Here is a 24,371-nt window from a genome sequence, read left to right as displayed (position 1 = left end):
TCTTCCCCTGAAAATACATCAAAATTATTCCTTTGTTAAAAATTAATAGTAAAGACCTAGTCTAGAAAAAAGTAGAAGAAAACAATTGTGGGCGGCCTAGAATGGAAGAAGCAAAGATATTTCAGAGTGAAGCAGGAGCCACTCTCCACTTCACCAAAAGAGCCTAATCTAGTTAGTATCTGATCTCAAAATGCCAGAGTTTGATAATTTCAAGGAAAATGACAAAATAAACACCTTCTCAATAAAGTAGATAAGCAAATCCTCTGATAGTTCACGGTCACCAGATTGAGAGCAAGTTTCCATACAGTCCTTGTAAAGATTGTCTTTCTTTGACAAAGCAATGGATTGCTTCCATCTTCCTGCTTTCTTATAGATGTATGCAGCAACACGCCTCATTTCAAGAAGTTCATGCTTCTCAATCTGCTCATTTGTATTGTTGAAGCCAGCAAATAAAAATTAAAATATATATATTCCAGTAACTTTTGGATCTCAAATTTGGTTAGTTCCCAAAATATGAAAAGATAGGTGGGACTCACCTTCTGCGCAAGACCTATCTGATCAAAGTTGTCATGCAGATCTGTTGATTCTCGAAGTCTGTCATAGTCCTCTTCCTCAACGTAAATTTCATTTAGTGCTTCATTGACAGCAGAGACATTATTGCTTTGGACTGCGACCATGTATGGCTTGATCAATTTGAGATGGCCACCCTAAAAACCTCAAAATAAACAATATTAAAATAGAACATTTAAAGCTGATTAATTATATCAATAACATTAAAATTGTATGAATTTGACCATCGGGAATGAGATATGCAAACCTTCCGCATTATATCTACTACGCGAGTATGGTCCACACGAAGAGCAATCACATTCAGAAGATCATTAATTACTTCAGGATGTTCTTGCAAGTAGAAGTGAACAGCTTTATAGTAGAGTTCCACACTTGCAACTTTAACTATAATATCTTTGAATTGCATGTGATCCCATGCATCAGGAGAGTGATTCATTACAGTGGTTGCAGCATTATCAAACTCATCATATTGGATGTATAAGTATGTAAGTTCTTTCCAGTGTTGCTGTTCATCGCATGCCCGAATAACCTTTGGAATGTTAAGCCGGCTTGAGAACAACTTAATGTGTTCCATAAGTTTCTCGGGACGATATCTTGCATAAAGAACTCCCAATTCAGTAAAGATACCCATATGTGCACGCTCTAATCCTAGCCCACTCTCCATTAGAGATATGAGTTCATTGAAGCATCCCCTGTTCTGATAAAACTCACTAACCTCCTCCAAATCATCCACCTAACAATGCAGTAATTAATCAGAAAACAGAAAGTTAGATAAAGCAATCTACAGTTTGTCTGTCACTCAGTTTATACTTTCAGGATTTACTAGTACTTACATCCTTCAACTTGCAATTACATTTTTTCCAATATAGTGTAAAATTTGTGCAATTGACTCATAGTGAAGTTGGGACAACCAATCCTTGTGAGATGAAATTTCAAATGCATAATTATATACTAAAAAGAGTATCACCTGAATGATCACATTGAGACCACAAATTTGAGCTAAGCGGAATTCCTCAGCATCAACACAGGCAAAACAAACTTCCTTCCAAGTTTTTGAACTGTTTGCTTTCCTCGCAGCATCAACAGCACCCTGGAACTGTTGAAGCTTAACCAATGTGACTGCTAACTTAGCCCAGTTAGAGATAAAAGCAAATATTATTTTTGCAGCCTCATACAGAGTATCATCATACAAGCGGTCTCCAACATTTGGTAAATTGGCAACATTTGGCATCAATATCAATTCTTCAATTTCACCAAGCCGATCAATCTTAGCATAGGCATAGATGAGCTCACTGTCCACCTTGGGCTCTTTGGTGTTCTGCCTAACCATGAGAAGGTACTTTACCAGGTCATGGTATGCATCTCCATCTTCAGCAGCCTTTATAACTTCTAAGAAATGTGTTGAATCATCTGCACGAATGAATGACTCAATTGCATCACTTACTAATCCTTCTCTTAGTTGTGCCTTAGCCACCTGGCTCCAAACGGCATCTTCTTCTACCCGGAAAGCAAACTCCACAGCACGATCAATAGTCTGAAGGTTATCTAGCAGAACATTAACAGCCTGAACATTCAAATTAAATTTCTTGAAAATAGTAAATGCTTCTTCATATAGTTGGGCTTCCACTGCCACCTCCCCCACTGCAGGTCCATCAAAGTTATCCAACCTGTTTATGTAATCCATCACTCTTGAAGGATCTGCCTTTATTGCAGTGAGGATCAGCAAATTTTGCAGGTTGAAGTTTCCATTAAACGCAGAATTTTGTAGCACAATCTTTTCAAGAAGCTCAATTAACTCATGGGGAAGATCAGCAGTCATAAAAGCTTTCACTGCAGCTGAAACTTGTTCAGGACTCTTGCTTTCAGGCAAAGCGGTAGACACCACTTGATCAATCAACTGTCTTCTAAACTCATTCTCAGGATTAAGCACTTTCTCCCAGAGGTCAGCATCCATCCTTTCCACAACATATCTGATACAAACATAAGGAAACAAAGTGAGTGCCTCGCACTAGCATTATAAAATACAATGATATCTTCCGTATGAAGGGCAGTCTATGTACCTCGCTTGGAGTTTGAACAAGGAATTTTTATTAGTAACATTAACAAGCTCATCATCGCATTGCCCTCTTCGGTAAGCAACAACAGCAAGAGTAGGATCTCGCTTCTCACAATATTTGCCAACAACACGGGAATCATAATATGGGTTGGTTGTGAGAAAATGCTCAGGATTGTTGTTGCTGTCGATGATGATTTTACCGAGGGCATTGTGTACATGTACATCCTGGCTTCCTTCACTCACAAGATGCTCCAAGAACTGAGTCAGCAAGCGGAGACGATTCCTATACATAAAAGGTGAAATTAGGAAAGAATTTTTGCAATGCTACTGGAGTAGAAAGGAACAGAAAACTAGCATACCTCTTCTCACACTCTTCAACTAAAGGCTCAACAGGCAGAAGTGAACGAACTGAAAGTATGAGACCTTTAATGAAATCTTCAGGGCATTCATCATCTAACAACTGTCCTACAACTAGAGGAGCATTTCCAGGATTGACCTAAAAGCAAGAAGTACAATTGGGTCTCACTTTTAAAACTTGCTAAGGAAGATTTAAAACACACCCATACACTAAGAATCACAAATTAAATACAACCCTGAAAACAAAGTTACCTTTTGGACATAACCTTCAATGTAGCGAAGCATATTGTTGGTATAAAGATAATGTGTGAGATCTGGAACAAAACCAAAACGATCACACACATTAATCAATGGACGTGCATCTGGAAGCTTGGCCTCCATTAGAAAATTCTTTGTCTTCTCAGCATCATAGAAGTTTGATTCCCTAGTCACACGCTCTACCTCCTTAATTTGTCCAGTTTTAGCAGCGGATTCAATGTACTTGAAGTGAATATCAGGATCCTCACTATAACAGACAGAACAAAAACCAAATTTGCAATCATTGATACAAAAGTAGAAAAGCAAAGCAAACTGTATAGTGAACTAAGGTCATGTTCATTTTCCAATAAGAAATACCTAGAGCTCAAGTAAGAACCCAAGAAAAAATATAGTCCTTCATAGGATTTGAATTGCTCAAAGAGTTTAATGCATGCTTCAACTCCCAGCTGCTCGGAATATTCCTTAGCAGTCTACAAATGACACACACACAAGATCATCTTATTAACAACTTATCGCTTATAGAATCCAGGGGAGAAAGGAAAATCTTATGGCCACATCATCCAAAAGCAGTACCTGCACAATTATCTGAAGATTGCCCCTAAGATTGACCAGTAAAAGATCTTTCATACACTCAAGTGCCCATTCTCGAGAAAGGGTTCCAAAGAACTCAACTAAAGCCTGAAAAACATCATATGGTAAGAATCTAAAACAACTTTATGATAGATTGGGACATTCGAGCAGTCATAATCCAAACCTGTGGCTCAATGGCATGCGTATTCACAATGACACGTTTGATATCAGGCAGCTCACTATAATGCTGCAAATGACACGAGACAATAAGATTCAAGAAATTATTTAGACAAGGGAACATTAGTTAGATATCAGAACATTAGAAGCTAAGAACCTGAAGAGCGCGTATGAAAAGGCCAGCCTTTTCACAGAGTTGTGCAACGCGTGGGCGATCATAATGACTGAACATGCCATTGGCCAATATAGCATCAGCAACATTTGGAAACGTCACAAGATTAATTTCCAGAACCTAAACATAATACATAGAAATTGTCACTTATATTAAAAAAGTAAATATAATACTATGAGTTCAGAGTGAGAGACAACAGCACATAAGATATAAGAACCTTTGTTTGAAGATATCCATGTTCAGGTAGGTTTGGCTTCAGCACATCCAACAAAAACGCTGTTGCCTCGCGGATCAAATTCCTCTATCAAGTATCATAAGAAATATATAAACAACAGTTTCAGCGCATAAAAATTAAAAAGTGTATAAAGTTGGTTCTTGCTTTAACAAATAATTCTCATTCCTTGAAATTAAAGGAAAATATGTTGGCCAAACCCAGATGTTGTCAAATAGTATTACTAAAGGCAGCTTCAACATAGAAGGGAATGGTTTCACATCATTATTAGCATTTCTCATTTTAAATTATTCAAAATGAACTTCATGTAAAGAAAAGAATAAAGGTTGTATACATGATTCTGCATTTTTTATCTTACATCTGAATTGCAAACATTATGAGCACAACTAACCAGGCATCATTCAAAGTTCAAACTATAACGGTAAATTGCAAATAAACCTGAAGAAAGAGATCAGTTATTGTGTTGTAGTCAACAGGACAACCTCCCTCCATTTGAGACATCATGAGAGCAAAATTTACAGCACCCTGCAATCAAGCAAGTTTCAAAATATGCTACACCATAAATAAAAACAACAACAATGATGGTAAAAAAAGACACAATTCAGAGTGGATTAGCGGGATATAAATGTTGTTGAAAGGACAGTTCATAAGCATGAACAAACCAACTATTTCCAATTTGAACTCATTCAAATTCCATTCACAAGGAGCTACTATTTTAAGCTAGTTCTGGTATGCTCAAACTTTAGAACAAAAATCACTAGATCATAAAGATGAAGCAACTCAGAAGGTGTGGCATCAGTGAATCAATTTTGTTCAGAAATAACCAGCTTACCTGTGGGTCTGTCCGTAAAATTGTTTGCAGAAGGAACATGTAATCAGGTGTATATCCAACCTTCAGCAAAGAAAAAGAAAGAATACATCAGAAATATACTACAAAACAAAACAAAAATTTAAACTGTGGTAAATGAGACAATGATATATGAATGAAATTACAAACTTTATGATTCTACTTAGCCTAATAAAACATTACCTGCTTGGAATAAATCAGGATCTTGTCAAATTCCCTCCTCTCCGCAAAAGCTGCAACAACTTTTGGTGTAGCTCTAGCTTTAATATAGATTTTCAGTGCAAGGTCATTATCCACTGTCTGCATTATATGCAAGCCTTATACAAATTAGGAAGGCAAAAGAAAAAAAGTATAAAAAACAAATCAGCAAACATAAAATGAATTTCCTGAAGAAAAAAATGACAGTTAGATACTCCTTCCACAAACCTTCAAAAAGTTAAATTAACAAGTCAACTGGAAAAGTGAAAATCAATTTAAATTTCTGTCAGCACCTTTACAAGGTCACCAAGCTCCTCGCTGCATTCCAGTTTGTCCTCTGCTAGCCAATTTTCCAAGAGATTTTTTTTGTTCTGATTTACGACAAGTCGTGACAGTTCCAACGACTCAAAAGCGTTGAGTTTACCCCTGGTTAACAGAGTTCCAAAGTATTGCAACAGTGGTGGTGTTTGCCCAGCTTGCACAGGTACACTCTGAAGCAAATTACAGAGGCAAATAAGAGCATATTAAGCTCCCATATTACTGAGGCCAAATTTCACAGGGCACACCCCAAACCAAATCCATTAACTTGACAAAAAACAACAAAATATAAATGTATCAATATTTTAACACGACGCATACCTGAAATTTAGCAACTGTATCAGGAGTACGAAGTATTCCTCGTGGTGACTCTGCAGCAAGCTCTGCAGCTTCCTTATACTTGGTCTGAGCAAATAATTCTTGAAAACGCTGAACAACCTGAAAAAAAAAAAAGAGAACTTTTACAGTCACTAAGTGGGGAATAAAAAAAAGAAAACCATTTTTTCATGGGTCAAGTTAGCTAAGGAGGATAAAAGTGGTGGTTTGGACAAACTTTATGCCAACATAATGTAAGTGAAATCAAAGTAGAAAGTGCATAAAATATATTTACTGGGCGTATATTATATTTCACCAACATAAACCTTTTATTTACATGCTTTTGATCAAATTTCACTATAGTGAGATTCAAATTGTCAAGTGCCCATGCTGGTACTTTGAAAAAAACATTTATGCAAGCAAATGCCACATAATAAATAATATATGGTTCAATCATTTTCTTGTACTTCTATGTTAATATCCTTGCTAATAATTGTTCTATTATGAACCATAATCCTGAAACACTTTAAGAACAACTACAATCTATCAAGACAGTAGACATGGAACGAAAAATATTATCGTCAAGTTACCAATTCTTCTGCACCAGGGAGGTTTCCTCTTTTAGCAAGATTAACAGCAAGTTCCAAATTGTTTAACTGCAAAATGCCCAAAACATATTAAGTAGTAGATACAAAGAAAAGCATTCCCATTTAATTAAAACCAGTGTAACACATAAAATACCTGGCCACTAACAAAAGGTACAATGGTTGCCTCATTCACAGTAGCAAGCAATACTTGGCCACGTCTATTTATGGCATAAAATCCTCCTGCCGATGATGCTTCTGAGGTCAAAAATATAGGATCGGGACTGATTCGATTTCTGTAAACTGCAGTGGCCGTCTCCATATCATAGACAAATAAAAGCCCAAGTTTTGTGATAACATATATCAAGCCATATTTGTTTGAAATCTGCACAATAAAAACAAATTAAATATTTAACATAATATCTTTTGGAAATTGAGAATCCTAAATGAAGTTTATACTTATACCTGCATTGATACAGGAAAGTCATCGGCAAAGTCTGGAGGAAAGAACAGATCTGCTTGTTTTTTAGTAAACGATGGTTTGCCTGATAACAAACACCACAATATACAAAAGGTGGCAAGAAAAACATAAGAAGGAGGCAAGAGTGTATCCAAATAATAGACACTTCGTGGATGTTTTACAACAGTATCTTGTGTTGGTCTGTGTGAAAAATATTTTTACCCCATTTGGAAAGGAGGGTGTTCATATATTTATGATATTTAATTATTCTAAATTTCAGCCACTTCATATCCATTATCTCATATTTTATTAATTAAGTAAATTAAAATCCCTATTTTCTTTTTAATTTTTATACCATATAGGAATGTACCATTTGATTGATAATGCAAAATCTAGCGATGCTTGTACCTGGCTGGGCACCAAGTTCAATGACATGCATCTTTGATGTAACCTGTCCAGCATTGATGGTCTTGGATGCAAAACAAATAAGAATCGAATCCTTGTCATTTCCAGTAACCTGCAAGTTGCATTAATTATAACACCAAAAAACATTCAACCTACAAGCCACAAAGTTGCAATAAATATAAATGAATCACAAAGAAGATAGAAGTACTCTAAATGTGGCAAATGAGGCAGCATGTGCTTCAAGAGCCTGACTTCGTTGTTGATCCACTGCAAATAGTTGCATGTTTCCTTTTACAAGTTGTGGTCTCTATAACCAGAAAAATAAAATAACATTACTCCAACAATTAGTGATTTCAGGAGCCTTGATGCTCTAGAATCTGAATCATGGCAAAAGTTGAAACATTCAGAAGCTTTTAATCAGGGAAAAGACAACGGAGAAAGAAGTGCACAATTTCAAATGCTAAAATATAAGTAAACAACCAGTTAATTTATAAAAAAAAAAATCAATAATAAGGTATGGAAAAGAGTTGGAGGATAACATTTTAAAAATAGCTTGAAAAACAAGAGTACCACAAGTCGTGAAACTTTGTATTTAGTGCACATAATAAGGAAAAACATCAAAATGGAAAAATGGAAAAAATATATGTAATGTGTGACCTAAGCAAGATCAGTTAAAAATCATATGAAAATGAATTGATCATAGGAAAATACAGATTTGAACCATCAATTGAATAAGAAGGAAAACAAACTCATGTAAATTTATGTCATATGAAAACATTGATATTATAATATCTTAACATTAACATTGTATAAACTACGCATAGAAACGACAATAGATGTAAAGTAAAATGAAAATCATCAAATCAAATTATTTACAAATTGAAGTATTAATTTTTCTTGAGCGCTTCAGTGTGTAATTCATAAACATGCTAATGAGGTATATTTTATAACATATTCCATGCATGCACCCATCACAAATATCTTCCTAGTGCATAACATATTGAGGTGAGAATGAGGGATGGGCAATTTGTTACAATCCTAGAATTTGCACAAGTGTATGCCCAGGCATATAAATAAAGATTAACAGCCATGTAGACCCTTGATATAACAAATTTTGCAACTTATATTATTAGTAAGTCAACTAACACACAAACACATGGATATAAGGGGAATCACAGATAAGTCAAAAGTGCGAGGAGGGGAAAGTTGCTATAGGAAAGGAAACACATACCTCAGGAGAACCAGGAGCAATTCCAATCAAAACCAACCACTTTTCACTAGGATCACAACGATAATTGATGATCTGATTATTTGCCAGATTAGCTGTTCGGTCAAACACCTTCACTGGCTCACCATCACCTGGAAATGAGAATGATAAAAATAATAAATTTACAGTTCAAAAAGTCCCAGTAGTATAAGATGATTCACTATCATATTCAGATAGAAATACAAGCACAAAGGAGCAAAAGAACAATGTGTTTTCACCTTCTATTGACCAATGATACACAGATGACTGAGTGACTATGCCTAACATCTTCGGGGTTATCCACTTCCAAAACACAACCTAAAGGAAATTGAACACGTGATAATTAATAATAATAATCACATATCGCATATACAATCCAACACATCAAAGACACAAACATCAAAACCATGAACAAATCCATACCTGCTGGGTCATTTGATGTGATTTCATCTTCGTTTTTGTTTCAATGTTAAATACTTGCAAATGATCCTGAGTAGTTCCAGGAACTTGAGCTGCATTGAGAAAACCACATTCATTACACATCAAATCTACATTCTACAGCTATCCATATCATTGTCCATCAGAATTTTAAGATCTACAAAGCTAATCATTAATCACATTACAAATCGGAGCATTAAATGGTTACCTTTAAGAGCGAGAATTCTGGTATTAGGGTTCATAAGAGCAGAATCAGCAGTGATAGGTCGTCTCAAAGGCTGCATTGGCATATTCATATCAATCATAACAACACTGTTCGAAGGAGCAGTTTCCCTAACACATATAAACTTATCCGATTCCATCGTCACGTGAGTGAAGGTGATGAATTGCGGATTGATTCCAACGCTTCCCAACTACAACAACAACAAAAACAAAAATTCAAAAAGTGAAAATAAATAATTAATTAATTAAATAGATAAATTCGGAAATTAAAAAGAAAAATGTAACAATGCTGTTTAGAAATGAGATCTGAAAGACGGAATTTCGAAAATGAACGAACCGTTAATGCTTCTTTCATGGTGATGGGGGCATTTGCAGCCATGATTGTTGTGGATGTAGATGAGATGAGAATGTGGAATGTGGAAAGGTGAGAGAGGGCGAGACTCTGTGACGCTGCGAGATCTGAAGCAGCGAAGCCCAAGAGAGAGAGGGAGAGGGAGAGAGAGAAAGAGAGGGAGAAGAAGAAGGAGTGTGCGTGGAAGAAGCAGAAAGAGAAGAAGGTGGTATAATGAAGAAGTGTCCTTTCTAAAAATGTTTTTTCCTTTTTTTTCTGTGTATTATTTATTACTCAACTTGTCGTAAGATTCACACCGATATAAGATTTGGCCCGAATTTGTTAAGAAATAACATTGGGCCTTGGGCCGGGACATATTATCTCCTTATTTTTTTTGTCATTTGCATGAAGAAAAATTTCCCTTGGACCCCCACACTCTGCCTTATACCACCAAAAAAATTCGAAAATGCCAAAACTACCCTCAATTTTTTTTTTTTGCTATTTCAAAGAAAGTAAATGTAAATATTTTTTTCACCATTTTGTCATTCACTCAGCCGTAAAACAGATTTCCGGTAGGTTCCAGTTTTCCGGTAACTACCGGAATACTTGTAACAAGATTTCCGGTACAGAGTAAAGTACCGGAAATGTTAAAACTGAGTTTTCCGGTACAAAAGGGAAAAGTTGTGTACCGAAAATCTTATTTGGCAAGTATTCTGGTACAGTAGTAGATTCTGGAAAACTTCATTTCTGAGTTTTCCGGTACAAACCAACTTTTTTTAATTTTTTTTTAAGTTTTTTAATTTTTTTTAAATGTTAACAGATATGGATAATCCACTACTATTAATGGACAAAACATGTGTCGATACTACAAATATTTTTGACACAGATCAGGTATGAATAAATATATTTAATATTAATATTATAAAAATATATTTTTGCGATTAATTATAATTATTTTATTTCAGATATTTGATTCAAGGGATACTGTTGTGAAATGGGCAAAAGAAATTGGTATAAAAAATAAAGTTACCGTTATTATCAAAAGATAAGATATAGAGACGGGTGAGAAAGGACAGAGAAATAAATTAATATTAGGTTGTGACAAAGGGGGAAAATACAAGTGTGTTGCTAGTTCTATTCGAAGTTCAACAAAAAAATGTGATTGTCCTTTCAAGCTTAGATCAAAACCATTAAAAGATGGTTCAGGATGGATAGTTAAAGTAATTTGTGGAATTCACAACCATGAATTACCTGATACTTTGGAGGGGCATGCATATGTTGGGCGCTTAAATGAAGAAGATAGAAAGCATGTTCATGAATTAACAAAATATAATGTTGCACCGAGACACATATTACTCTCATTGCAAGACCGAGATAAGAGTAATGTTACTAAGATCTCACAAATATATAAACAGAGAAGTATCATTCGATTGCGCGTGAGAGGTAATAGAACAGAGATGCAACATTTATTCAAGTTAATTGAAGATGCAAAATATGTGTGCTGGAATAGAAAGCGTGAAGACTCCGATGTTATGAGAGATATTTTTTGGGCGCATCCAGATTCAGTGAAGTTGTTGAATTTGTTTCCGATTGTGTTGATTATGGACAGTACCTACAAAACCAATAAATACAGAATGCCATTACTTGAAATTGTTGGTATGACATCAACAGAGAAAACATTTGTAGTTGGGTTTGCTTATTTGGAATGTGAGAGGGAAGAAAACTTTTGTTGGGCATTAGAGAGACTAAAAGATTTGTTTGTTACACAAAATAAATTCCCTCAAGTAATTGTGACAGACAGAGATCTTGCGTTAATGAATGCAGTTGGCATTGTGTTTCCACATGCTGTTAATTTACTTTGTCGATTTCATATCGAAAAAAATGTTGGAGCAAAATGCAAGCAATATGTCTTAAAGGATAGACAAGAGTCAATATTGAATATGTGGAAAGACATTATGTATTGTAGTAATGAAAAAGAGTATATGATGCGCTTGCATATGTTTGAACAATCATGTGTTGATACTAAAGTGTTTGTTGATTATGTCAAAGAAACTTGGTTGACTCCACATAAGGAAAGATTTGTTGAAGCATGGACAAATAAAGTGATGCATTTGGGGAACACAACGACTAACAGGTATTTAATATAATTTTATTATATATTGTTGAATTTTACAGGGTTGAGTCGGCTCACTGGAAACTGAAGTTAATGTTAGAAAATAGCATGAGTGATTTGTGTAAATGTTGGGAGGCTATGAACAACATGATAAGGTTACAACATAAAAGAATCAGAGCCTCGTTTCAAAAAAGTTTTTATGATGAAGAGCATGAGCACAGAAATCCATTTTATCAGAGATTGAATACATTTGTATCAACAGAAGCTCAAAGACGTATTGCTGAAGAATACGACAAAGTTGAGTGGGTGGGTACTGACAAATCTATATGTGGGTGTTCTCTGAGAAGGACATACGGATTACCTTGTGCTTGTGAATTGGGACAATATAAATTAATGGGTGAACCAATTCCTCTAGATTCTGTGCATATTCAATGGAGAAAATTAAGCATGGAATGTGAACTCACTCAAGACACAGAAGATGGATCAGAGTTGGATATGTCTACTGAGATGAATGCCTTATGGAAACGCTTTCGATCACTTGATGTTATTGGGAAACGAGTGTTGAAGAGTAAAGTGCGTGAACTTGCTTTTCCAAGTACAAGTTCAATATGTCCACCACCTGAAAAAGTCAAAACCAAAGGAAGAGTGAAGAAGAGTAAGGGTATGAAGCCAGATGGATATGATGTATATCGAGACCCTTCTTACTTTGAGCATGTTAATGCAACATATGGTGAAGATATTGGTTCCCAACCCTCTCAATCAAAGAAGAGACAAGCCTCTCAATCAAAGAAACACCCCTCTCAGTCATCTCATTCTTCAAAAAATTTGTTATTGACACAATTTCCTGATATTATTCAGCCATACATTGATGACATATTTGACGTGGCAGCTGATGGAAATTGTGGTTTTCGCGCTATTGCATTATTGCTTGGTTTCGGTGAAGAGTGTTGGTCTTTGGTCCGCAAGAGATTGGATCAAGAGATTGTTTCTCATGTAACTCCATATGATAGATTGTTCACAGGACGCATTAAAGAAGTAAGAGATTCGTTGATGATATCCGGCTTAGGTGTTCAACCCATGGATAAATGGTTGTCCATGCCTGATATGGGTTACGTGATAGCGACAACATATAATATTATTCTTGTCACGTTCGGTCTGACATTTTCAATGACTTTCTTTCCTATGAGGGGTTCACATTCCGGATCGACAAAAAATGATCGCATTTGTTGTATTGGTTTTGTTAATGGAAATCACTGGGTTCCGGTAATTATTTTCTTATACTTTTTTAAATTTTATTCTGATAATTTTGTCTTATATTTTGTTAATTTATTTAATTTTTGCAGTTAAAGATGAAAGATGGATTTCCAATGCCAGACATTGCACCAGGTTGGAAGCAATATCGTACCAATGAAGCAACTTCTTGGGCAATAGCATACACAGGCCGTCTACAACACTGGGGGTATTTATTAGGCCGGTTGTCACGTGTTACCCAAAATCCACCTACGGAACCCGTAGATGCAATGTCTTTAGATGAACCTTAATGTTTTAAAATTGATACAAAATCACTTTAATGTAACCGACATTTCAATTGTTATTAATTAATTTTAGCTTTTTGTCATGCCTTTTAGTAATTAATTTTATCTTGTATTTATTTCATAAAGTAACCGACATAACAATATTTAATAATTAATAAAGTAACCAACATAACAATAATTAATAAAATAACTAACATAACAATAATTAATAATTAATAAAGTATAACAATATTTAATAATTAATAAAGTAACCAACATAACAATAATTAATAAAATAACTAACATAACAAGTTCATAAAATAACCGACATAATAATAGTCATCAAAAGTGTTCATAAAATAACCGACATAACAGTAGTTCATCAAAAGTGTTACTACTAACTAGTGCGACTACGTGATAAATACAAAGCTTTATAAAAGTGAATATACAACTCATCATCTGGACTAGCTTGATGTTCACTCAACCCCTGTTGTGTAAGATCATCGATCTGCTGTAGGATAGGTGACGGCTGTGAACTAGAAGCATCTGCACTGGTGGGCGGTACACTATAACATGGGACCTGAGGTACACCATTTGGTCACACCAGCAGTGGATGAGACACCTGATAGAACCACTCCAAATATCCATCTTCACACTCAGATGGATATGTAGCTGGACGAAGCTTGTGAAATAGCTCTGTCACTGGCGTCACATATCGCAACCATTCCACATCTACATCAAATAATCTAGCAGGATCTGGAAGTGGCGGTGAAGGAATATACTGGATATATCCGAATTGTCTCAAACACCTCTCTGGTAGATATTTCACTACAGTGCTGCATAATCGAATGTGACCAGTATAAAGTGTGATATCATCAAAAGGAATGACACCCCTGTGATTCTCCCATGGTCTCCATATAACATCTGCAGGTGTCAATGCATCAATAATACTTCTGTATTCGTGGACCTTATGCTTGCCTTGCTTATAGCACCATCTATTCATTCGGGCAAAACATTCCACGTCAGCACCCTGATCACCTCTATTACAAATATTCGGAAAATATTCGTAAATCCAGCACTGTTACAAATAAAAATATTAAATAATTAATACTAACAATTAAATACAACATAAATAAATTAAATAAATAATTAAAATTAATACTAAAATATAATTGATACCTGAAGCAGCGTCATATATCCACCTAGCTGTTTGGTGTCACAATAGCAGACATCTGAGAGGTAGTCATAAAACACCACTAGTGCAGCAGTACCCCATGCATATTTATCTATACCATCTAAATATCTGAATAAAAGAAGGTACTTCGCATCAACTAGAGTATGACTCTTATCAGCGAAAATAGTACTCCCGACTAAATTCAACAGATATGCTCTAGCAGCACAGTCAAACCTCTCTGCTGCACACTGCCTTCTGAACACCTCCTTCAACCAATCCAATATATAGTGTGCACCTCTAGTCTTTTTGGTCTCCTCCTAGATCTCTTCTGTGATCACTCCTAATAGATGGACGGCAAGATTACATGCCGTTACTCTATCTACATCGGGTGGACTGTAGAACTCACCCCTAATAGGCAATCCGAGAAGATTGACAACATCATCCAAAGTAATCGTCATTTCACCAAATGGCATGTGAAATGACGATGTCTCAGAATACAATCTTTCAACAAAGGCAGATATCAAGTTGTTGTCGATCATCTTCAAACTACCCCGTTGTAATGGGTTCAGACCAGACAAATTCACCCAATTCTCTATGGGTCGCGGAAGTACCGGCGGAGTAAATTGTTGCATTTTCTTCCCATGCGCAACAATTTTCAGCAATGGTCGCTCCTGTATACAAAAAAAAAAATATATGACATTAAAATTAAATTTAGACAACAAATAATAATTAATTTAAATATTTTTAATGTATTATAAGTAATAATTAATTTAATATACCTCGCCAAACCATAGTTTAGCTGAAACATGATAACGGTATCGTGTAAGGACATACAAATCATAAGGTCCTTCAGGATACCGTGTGAGCTCACCAGGTCCCTCAGTTCCATCATGTTCCTCCTCCATATGCTCTCCCCATGAGCAGGTGCAGCCTCCTCCTGCTCATGTACATCCACCTGCTCGTGCACCATATGCTCATGTACCACATTTTCCTCATGCACTGTAGAAGGATCCCCCTGATCATTATGTCCCTCATCATCGTCTTCAATAATCATACGTCTTCTTCTCCTTGAAGCTGTCGGTCGAATCCTCTCTGGGGGATTCATCGGAGTCGATGTAGAAGTCTCAGTGTCCCGTGTAATTCGTATGATTTTGCCGTCTCTTCCTCGTGCACCCACTGAAAAATTAAAATATTAAAATAATTAAATCACAATAAGTTATAAAATTATAATTAATTAAATTAAAAAAAAATATACGTAACTTCCGGAAAACTTGATGCTCAAGTTCTCCGGTAACTACCGGAAATGTTGGCAATCAAGTTTTCCGGAGCACTTTCTGTACCGGATAAGTTAAAAATAAGTTTTCCGGAACACTCTTCTGTACCGGAAAACTTCATACAAGATTTCCAGTACCGGCAAACTTTAAAACAAGGTTTCCGGAGTACAACCTCTGTACTGGAAAACTTGTTTCTCAACTTCTCCGGAAATTTTGAAAAAAAACTTACTCTCTGTTCCGGAAATGTAAAAATGTGGAATGGTAATTTTGTGAGGTTTTATTATTTATACGAGGGCAAAATAGTCATTTCATTCTAAATTTGGGGGTATAGGTATAATAAGGAGGGTACAAGGGAAATTTTTCTTGCATGAAAAAGTTTTGAGCTTTTATTAACAAGCAAGTACATGATGTTAAGCCCAATTTAAAGATTAGTTTAGCGAAATCCAATTTATACGCTTCTTTTGTTGTTGCTCGCACTCAAATTCAATTAACTAAAAGATTAGACAAATATCTCGAATTAAAAATTGTTGAAATCAGGTTTGTTTTATACTTAGAGTTTTGATAATAACAAAAGTATTTTATGAGAATAATATATTTGAATTCACAGAGTATGAAAGAAGATTCGTGTTAATTGAAGAAAATCTAAAATAAAATTTTATTCAAATTTATTTTTAAAGAAAATTTAAAATAAGATTTGATTCAAATTTATAAATTAAAGAAAATCTTTGACCAAGTTGAATAGAAGATATGGTCAAGATTTGAAGAAGATTTGATCATGATTTTTCTATAACAAAATATGAGTACAGTATCAACCTGAAGAATTTATAAACTCAATCTGAATAAAGTACGAACAAAATCAATATAGAAGAACAATTCATATTGGACTCATAAATAAAGACTATGTTAAAGAACATATTATCAAAAGTATATTGTTCATAATTATTTTTGAATAAGGTCATTGTTGACCAATCTAGGAAGTAGAAATGAAGATACAATTCAGAATTAAATAATGACTAAATTGAAGTTCTAATTTTAACTATAAATAGATACTCAAGGTTGAAGAAGAAGATCATCGAAAATTAGAAAATAGGAGAAGAACTCAAAATTCCAAAGTTATTTTTTAGAGTTCATATAGAGAAACACTTGTTCAAATTAGAAATATTTTCTAAGTGTTTTTCTTAGAGTGTGAGAGTTATTATTATTATTATTAACTTTGTTATAAGCAAAAGTTATTATTATTATCAACTTTGTTAGAAACAAACACTTAAAGTTCTAATCTTTTTTATCCAATCCGATAGTGATTTAGTTCTTTCTTCAATCTTGAGTTGTCAGGTTGTTAGGGGAAAAGTTGGCTTGTAGTGTCGAGGTGGTTAGTTTATCAAAAGTATGGGGTTATCGAATTGCTTGGGAATACTGACTTGGAGAGTCAGGTGCTTTGTAATTCAAAGTATTTGAATTAATGGATTAAAGACTTCTGAATAAGGGGGACTAAATGTAGTCAAGTTAGTGGTGAACCAAGATAATCTATGTGTCAAATTATTTATGCTTTCATTGTTTGCTGCATCTAAATCTGATTTCTTCTTATCTAAGTCATTCATAAAAACCAACAAACATTCATCAAATTAGCAAAAAGTTATCAACTTTGAAAAACACAACTCAACCCATCTTCTCGTGTTTGCACCTTCAAAAATGTTCCAGGGCAGAACTCGCAAGTAGAATTTTAGTGATCTCTTTGACAAAGTCGCTTCAAAGTTGGCTTCTTGGAAGAGTAACAGTATAAGTTAATAAAGGTTGTCCTTGCTAAATAAGTTTTATCCTTCTTGTCCTCTTCTTGTCCTCTTTGGTTTTCAAACAGAGGTTAAGCATTATAGATCCTTTTGTAGCTATTTAAGACATCATGTTTAAAATAAATGACCTTTAGTTTAATGATGCTTTGCAGAGGTGGTTAATGATGTCACCTCCATTTAACCTTGCATTGTGGAGGTTATTCCTAATATTTGGACTTTACATGATTTTAGTTTAGGAATTTACTCTACTAAAGACGTCTATAATTGGCTCTTTATTTTTTCCTATTAATCAACACCTTAATTGATAGTGGATTTGGTCGCTCAAAAACCTTGTTAATGTCCATTTCTTTATTTACCATCTTGTGTCTGGTTATATTCCAACGAAAGATGTATTATTACATTACAAAGGTGGATGTCCTTCGTTGATATGTTTTATATGTGTGCTTAATCCTAAATCCAATTATCATCCCATATTTTTTTACGCGTATTTTGTGGTTGTTTTGAGGCTTAGAGAGTAGCCTTTCCTCGACTTAAGGCGTTGATCCTTTCTCTGTGTAGGAATTTGATCCTTCAGCATGAAATTATTACAATGATAATCGTTAGAATGATATGTGAGGAGTAACATCATCTTTAATGAGCATAAGTCTTTTCCTTGTAATATTGTGGCAAAAAATCGTTCTCTAGTGAGTTCTATCTCTATAGCCTTTGAAATTAATAACCATTCCTCTCTTGTTTCTCCTTCTTGCATCTTAAGCTCACCCAACAAACGACTTTGTATATCTTAATGTCGACGACAACTTGTTGTTGGTCTGTTAGTCAAGCTGTATTTAATGACCTACTTAAAAATGATGATAGAGAATTCCTCTTTTGGTTCTATGGCGCAATTGAGATTATTAGTATTTTATATGCCTAAATTATGGTTATTTCCCATGGTTTAAATATTTGTTGGGAGGTTCCATATATGAAAGTCGATTGTTACTTTGATTTCCTCCAATTTGATACTTCAATCAAAGATGGGGTTTTATGAATCATCAGTTTGCTAATGAAATCCACAATATTCACAAGTTGATGGTGTAAGGATTGAAATTTTCATATTGTTCAAGAAGAAAATGTGTGTGTGAATTTTAGAGATGGGGACTCATTATCTAAATATGTATTCCAAAGATTATTAATATTACCTTTTGCTTTATTTAAATTTTTTATGAAGTACATAAAAATAAAGAGGAAGATCGACTTGAAGGAAATTATGGACGAGACTCTGAGTTTGTTAATCTTTAATGGTGTTACCATGTTATGTTCATGGCAGATGTTATGCGGTATACTGTAGTTAGTTTGTATTAAATATGTTTCCTTTAATATTTTTGTATATATTTGTGAAATTTTTTAGTTATTGCATTTCAATTCTACTTTTTAATTTATTAATAGTATTTTTTTATATTATTTGCATAACTACTTTTTAATTATTAAGTGATTCTTTTTAAATTATTTTTATTTATTTCGAGTAGTTATTTTTAAATCAATTTATAATTATTTTGTATTAAATTTGTTTTCTTTAATATTTTTTGTATTTATTTGTGAAATTTTTTTACTACTAATGTTTTGAATTTTTTTAAATCCCAAAAACGCTTTGAGATAGAACCTTTAACCTTCAATTCATATGTTCACTATTTCTCACCAAACTAAAGTTCATCTTATCATAAATGTGAGCAAATCTTAATATGCATTATATTAGTTGATTTTTTTTAAGGCTAATAGAAATATATATAATAGTGTGGGTATATATATATATATATATATATATACTATTAATTCTATTTTTTTTCTTTCAAATAATATACATTTGTATTAAACTTATAAAAAGAGAATTAATGTAATATATATTAAATTCGTTCACAATTTAAAAAGAAACTCCATAGCTTGACGCAATTTATTGAAGGTCACAAGTTCAATCTCTTTTGGCAACAATTTTCAGGATTTAAAATTTATTTATTTATAAAAATTCGAAAAAAAACTATAATACGAAAGTTCTAAAGAAGCTAAAAAAAATATGAAAAATATTAAAAGAAACTAAATTAATATAAAAATATTAAAAAATTGAAGAAATAATTATTTGAAAAATAAATAAATAAATTCGAAAATATTAAAGGAAATCAAACTAATAACAGATAACAAAATATTAAAATAATTAAATTTTAAAATATTAAAAAAAATTATTTTTAATTAACTTAAGATCTTAAGTGCAATATAAAAGTGAAGTCACACACTAAGTACAACATGTATCCTAAGTGCAATTACCACTTCACCATAGAATTTTCCTAAAAAAATTGCCCATGCATCGTTGGTACACGAGTTTATATATATATATGAGATCCTTACTTAACTATAACTTATTATGACCTTCAAAATAAACTTATTGTTGACCAAACACAAGACTTTATCTTTCATATATTATATGCAGCAATATTGAATGGTTTATGTGCAGCCCTTGTAAATGATGATTCTATTATATGGAGTAAACTTGGTCAATTCCTTAACAAATCGGTGATAATAGTTCTAAATTAATAATTGCGTTTTCATTAGTTTTAATAAAATTTTATAAAACAATTCAATTGTTTTAGTCTCAACCTTATGCATGATGGACCTTATCCCAATCTTAATATACCCAAACAAAAAAGCAACTATGCTATTCTCAACGTTTCATTTGGAGGCTTTACTTTGACTAAGAAACAAAAAAAAAAAAAAAACCATTCAAGGCTTTACCAAGTCAACATGTGATAGAGGAAAAGTAATCACTCACACTAAGAAGCTGGTAAAACTATATGCAATAGAAAAGAAACGTCATCATTAGTAGATTTTTCACTCTTTAATCTATAATAATAATATAGTCTATCTAGAACAAGAAACGGGACATAGAAAGAATTAGCTAGTGACAAATTAAGCCTCAAAGTACAACTTCTTGTGTGGAAGATATTTTCAATTATTGTGTTCAACTTGGCATTCAACTATTCAAGTAACAAAAACAGTAATGAAGCTTTGGATAACTTCAATTAAAGATATGAATTAACCAAAAAAGGTTATGAATTTCAATAAAATAAATATACACTTATTACCACATAAGGTGATAGTAATGGTGAGCTACTAAGAATTGACTGGTACTAAAATGGTAAGGTAGTTTACATGAGGTGTTAAGTTTGAAACTTTTGTAATATCTCTGTAGTGTACCCAAAAAATGGTTATTATTACATCAGATCATTCTACAAAAAATTTACCAAAATTGTCAGATATTATATATATAGATTAAAACCTTGGTACTCTTAATTTAAGGGTAACAGCTACCTTTCCTTTAACTAAATCACATTCATAATTTTCTGATTAACTATACTTGAGAAGGTTAAGAATGAAATGGAGGCATCCTAACCATCCAAACATATGCTTCAGATTAAAAACGTGTCTGGCATCTGTGTGTTAATGTTGTATCTAATATCAGTATCTGTGTCAGTGTTTCATGGCTTCCAATAAACCTTTGCTTCTTTTGTATCTAGAGACTTTAAATATAGTTATGTAATTTGATGATCATAACACTAACATCGTCGATAGAGCCTCGTGATGCAGATAAATCTACAAGTTTCTTACATGCCTGAAAGGGTCCTTGTCTATCATTGCCCTCTACACAAAAAGGACGAGCTATATCTACTGCTTCCTGATTACTAACCTGAACAAGATTGAAAACAAAAACTTAATCAGTTATTACTCGGTTAATACTATAGTTAAGCAGTGATGTCATGAAAGAATTCCATTAACATTGAAACTAATTAATTAAGTTCTATACCTTTTCCCACAATCCATCTGAAGCTAAGATTAACAAGTCATGATGATGTTCAATTTTGATAATATTGGTCTCAGGTTCAGCTATCACCCATTGTTTCATGTGTCTATCTCCAATGCTCCTAGAAACAGCAAGAGATCCTTGTATTCTCCAAACACCGCGGCACATATCAACATATCCACCCTACAAAACAAATTTCAAATTAATTAAGTATCTTCAAGAGATCCTAAACATAAAGTGGTTGGACTCATAAGTTAATAAATTTCAGTTAAGGACGTATCAATCAGGAATACCCGAGTTTAAACCTTGACTAAAACAATCATTGATCATATTTTACTTATCTCTTGACCAAACTCCGAAACCATAGGGTTAAGACCAAAGAAAGAATCACTAAGTGTTTTCAGTTACCAAAGACACAAAAGGGAAAATTGCTACCATTGCAAGCTTAATTACCTGTGTCTCAATCCTGTCTTTTTCATCTTTTCTTGAAGGTTTGTGATCAGATGTTAAGGCCTCAGCAACACCTGCTCTACTGATGACAGCGCGACAATCTCCGGCATTGGACACAACAAGGTTACCATTTCTGATCAATGCTGTTACACAGCAAGAGCCACCATTAAGATCCTCTTTTAAGAAATCTGAATCTGTGTTGAGGTAGCCATGCTTCACTGCTTCCTCAATATCACTTTCATCTCTTCTTATCACTTCTTTCAACACATTATTTTCCAAGTTATTTGCAGCAAATTCCGAAGCTTTTGTACCTCCATGCCCATCAAATATGCCAAAAAAAGCCTATAGCAATCACACAAAAAATACATGTTAGATTAGAACTCTTTCATTGGTCCTTGAACTTGCATCCATTTTGCAAATTAAATCCCATTAACCTTAAATTCAATACAACCTCTCCAAATTTACTTGTTTAATTCAATACAAACAAATCCATGCAACCCAATAAAAAATCAAATCACACATTAAGGAATCACCATGATATAGTTTTTTAGCTTCAAACAATTATTACTCAAGCATTTAACTTGAAAAGAAAGACCAAAATTCAAAATCTTCCTTGGAACTACTAATGTGTGTGTGTTAGGTTTTGCAAAGATAAAAATTGGGTTTGATTAAAAATGAGTTGAAAGTAAAATAGTTAATGTTTGGATACATTCACGTTAAAGTTTGTTGAACAATACATATGAGTTTAAAAATAACCATTGAAGTCAAAACTTACAAATTCTAACTAAGCTATATTCAGTTATAGAGACAAAATCAATTTTAATAGCCCGCCCAAACATGTCAAAATTAATTTTACTTAAATCACTTTTAGCTCTCCTCATAGTGGAACCAAACACTCACAAATTTTCTAGCAAAAAATCTGCCACCAAATTGCTCATAAATACAATGTATCAATCTCATAATGCAGTTATAAAGCAACATGCATAATTTATGCAGAAAACTCACAACCATTAAATTTTTCAAAAACTTTAAACTTTTTAACAACCCAATATCCTAGATATACAAAATAATCATAATCGAAGAAATTCAACACCAAAATTCCAATTTTTATTTTATTTTATTTAAAAAAATTACCTGGTTTGGTTCTCCATGAAGATCAACAGAAGCAGAATAACGATCCTCCATATGCTTCCTACTTCCTCTCTTGCAATAAACAGAAAACCCACATCCCTCGACCTCAACAACATTCTTCGCCGACGACGGAGACGGTACCACCGGCAAGACATCAATAGTAAGAGAAGAAACAACAGGTATATGAAGCTTAGTCGGTCTCTTCCTCTTCAAAACCGGAGAAGAGTGTGAAGAACAAGAGGAAGTGGTAGAAGGAGAATTGAGAATTGGAAGCGCAAGTGTGAGAGGTTCTGAGGAAGAAGAAATGATGGAACTTTTGGTGTAGTAATGGGAAGAAGAGGAGAGAGAGAATACAGAGGAATTTGAAACCGCAACGGAGCAAGACATGGTTGTGGAATGTAATAAAATAACGTTGGAAATGGGTTTTTTTTTTTTTTTTTGTTCTTGTTTTGAGTTATAGAAACTGTGTTGTGTTTTTGTTTTTGTTTTTGAGTTTGAATTGGAAATGAGAAAGGGAGAGAGAAAGAGGTATTTAAAGAAGAGAATGTGTGCTATGACGGTGGGTCAAAATTAGGTGGGGACACTTTTTTATTTAAATTTTAGTTAATCTTTATTTGGATGTTGATTAATTATTAGTGTTAATAAGAGAGGGTTTGATTGAGTTTAGGGAAAGTCAAATGTTAGACCGGATAATTTGGGCTATTATTGAGGATAGGTTAAGATGAAAATTAACAAAGTAAATTAGTATTAGTAGTTTCCAAATGTTTGGCCGGTTTCTAGAATTTAGGAATTAGGACAACCATGCTGGACTCATTCTTTGTTTTCTGAAAACTAGCTGCATATAGCAGTACACTTTTCTATTTTTAAGTATTTTCATTCACTACATTCAATTATAAATAAGATGCTCCATATTACTATTATTAGATGAATCATTGTTTATGTTTTTTCTATATTTTTTGGGTACAATTTTCTATATATATTTTATTGTACAATATTTATTTTGATTTAAATAGTTTGTTTCGAATTTATGACATGTATATATATAGGTGGGTGCTATAATAAAGTATCTTCATATTTAATAACAATAGATCAATATTAAAAAGTTATTTAAATTTTTATCGATGATCGTTGTAAAATTATTTTTGTCTTTATGATTGAGAGAATAATTAGATCATTGATTCCTTTATATGGAGATAATAGATTGACGCATTTATAAAATTTACTTTAAAAAAATGAAATTGATTTTTTTTATATTGGAATGCTACTTGACGAATATTTACAAAATATAACATTTTGGTATTTGTATTTAAAGTGAAATATTTTGAATTTTTTTAAAAGTGGGATAT

General features: G+C 33.5%; 3 protein-coding genes and 1 long non-coding RNA gene across 4 annotated transcripts in view; 1 reads left to right on the top strand and 3 right to left on the bottom strand.

Moving 5' to 3' along the window:
* LOC101505351 (clathrin heavy chain 1) overlaps positions 1 to 10,021 on the bottom strand; it is an 11,206-nt gene extending 1,185 nt beyond the window's left edge. The window contains exons 1-27 of the mRNA XM_073368480.1: positions 9,763 to 10,021; positions 9,412 to 9,616; positions 9,189 to 9,277; positions 9,005 to 9,083; positions 8,751 to 8,878; positions 7,728 to 7,826; positions 7,523 to 7,631; positions 7,120 to 7,199; positions 6,812 to 7,039; positions 6,661 to 6,726; positions 6,077 to 6,193; positions 5,731 to 5,928; positions 5,423 to 5,539; positions 5,225 to 5,284; positions 4,831 to 4,917; positions 4,378 to 4,461; positions 4,146 to 4,280; positions 3,996 to 4,058; positions 3,815 to 3,919; positions 3,599 to 3,711; positions 3,236 to 3,488; positions 2,986 to 3,122; positions 2,631 to 2,909; positions 1,538 to 2,540; positions 818 to 1,303; positions 537 to 707; positions 235 to 420 (exon numbers count right to left, since the gene is read on the bottom strand). Of these exons, the coding sequence (XP_073224581.1) occupies positions 235 to 420; positions 537 to 707; positions 818 to 1,303; positions 1,538 to 2,540; positions 2,631 to 2,909; positions 2,986 to 3,122; positions 3,236 to 3,488; positions 3,599 to 3,711; positions 3,815 to 3,919; positions 3,996 to 4,058; positions 4,146 to 4,280; positions 4,378 to 4,461; positions 4,831 to 4,917; positions 5,225 to 5,284; positions 5,423 to 5,539; positions 5,731 to 5,928; positions 6,077 to 6,193; positions 6,661 to 6,726; positions 6,812 to 7,039; positions 7,120 to 7,199; positions 7,523 to 7,631; positions 7,728 to 7,826; positions 8,751 to 8,878; positions 9,005 to 9,083; positions 9,189 to 9,277; positions 9,412 to 9,616; positions 9,763 to 9,804 (4,719 nt within the window). The 5' untranslated portion in view covers positions 9,805 to 10,021. The remainder of the gene's footprint in view (positions 1 to 234; positions 421 to 536; positions 708 to 817; positions 1,304 to 1,537; positions 2,541 to 2,630; positions 2,910 to 2,985; positions 3,123 to 3,235; positions 3,489 to 3,598; positions 3,712 to 3,814; positions 3,920 to 3,995; positions 4,059 to 4,145; positions 4,281 to 4,377; positions 4,462 to 4,830; positions 4,918 to 5,224; positions 5,285 to 5,422; positions 5,540 to 5,730; positions 5,929 to 6,076; positions 6,194 to 6,660; positions 6,727 to 6,811; positions 7,040 to 7,119; positions 7,200 to 7,522; positions 7,632 to 7,727; positions 7,827 to 8,750; positions 8,879 to 9,004; positions 9,084 to 9,188; positions 9,278 to 9,411; positions 9,617 to 9,762) is intronic.
* Positions 10,022 to 10,890: 869 nt separating this feature from the next.
* Positions 10,891 to 12,697, bottom strand: LOC140920317 (uncharacterized). The gene is made up of 3 exons (XR_012163117.1): positions 12,575 to 12,697; positions 12,334 to 12,488; positions 10,891 to 11,368 (listed from the first exon to the last, which is right to left on the bottom strand). It is a non-coding gene; the product is annotated as an uncharacterized lncRNA (long non-coding RNA).
* Positions 11,955 to 13,440, top strand: LOC140920587 (uncharacterized). Its single transcript, XM_073369298.1, has 2 exons — positions 11,955 to 13,132; positions 13,213 to 13,440. Exons 1-2 carry the CDS (start codon positions 11,963 to 11,965, stop codon positions 13,408 to 13,410), a joined length of 1,368 nt encoding a protein of 455 aa, XP_073225399.1. The 5' UTR covers positions 11,955 to 11,962; the 3' UTR covers positions 13,411 to 13,440.
* Positions 13,441 to 20,798: 7,358 nt separating this feature from the next.
* Positions 20,799 to 23,526, bottom strand: LOC101505033 (probable protein phosphatase 2C 25). Its single transcript, XM_004500223.4, has 4 exons — positions 23,029 to 23,526; positions 21,898 to 22,236; positions 21,448 to 21,627; positions 20,799 to 21,330 (listed from the first exon to the last, which is right to left on the bottom strand). Exons 1-4 carry the CDS (start codon positions 23,410 to 23,412, stop codon positions 21,166 to 21,168), a joined length of 1,068 nt encoding a protein of 355 aa, XP_004500280.1. The 5' UTR covers positions 23,413 to 23,526; the 3' UTR covers positions 20,799 to 21,165.
* Positions 23,527 to 24,371: the final 845 nt, after the last annotated feature.

Source organism: Cicer arietinum, chromosome 5 (assembly GCF_000331145.2).
Source record: "Cicer arietinum cultivar CDC Frontier isolate Library 1 chromosome 5, Cicar.CDCFrontier_v2.0, whole genome shotgun sequence".
Classification (NCBI taxonomy): Eukaryota; Viridiplantae; Streptophyta; class Magnoliopsida; order Fabales; family Fabaceae; genus Cicer; species Cicer arietinum.
The sequence above is the reverse complement of the archived record's forward strand: the minus strand, read 5'-3'. Positions and strand labels throughout refer to the sequence as shown.

Coding starts and splice junctions, on each gene's coding strand:
- LOC140920587 (XM_073369298.1), top strand. CDS start 11,963: ATGTTAGAAAATAGCATGAGTGATTTGTGTAAATGTTGGGAGGCTATG. Junction 13,133..13,212: donor ATGGAAATCACTGGGTTCCG/GTAATTATTTTC, acceptor TAATTTTTGCAG/TTAAAGATGAAAGATGGATT.
- LOC101505033 (XM_004500223.4), bottom strand. CDS start 23,412: ATGTCTTGCTCCGTTGCGGTTTCAAATTCCTCTGTATTCTCTCTCTCC. Junction 22,237..23,028: donor TTCATGGAGAACCAAACCAG/GTAATTTTTTTA, acceptor TGATTGCTATAG/GCTTTTTTTGGCATATTTGA. Junction 21,628..21,897: donor AAGACAGGATTGAGACACAG/GTAATTAAGCTT, acceptor TTTGTTTTGTAG/GGTGGATATGTTGATATGTG.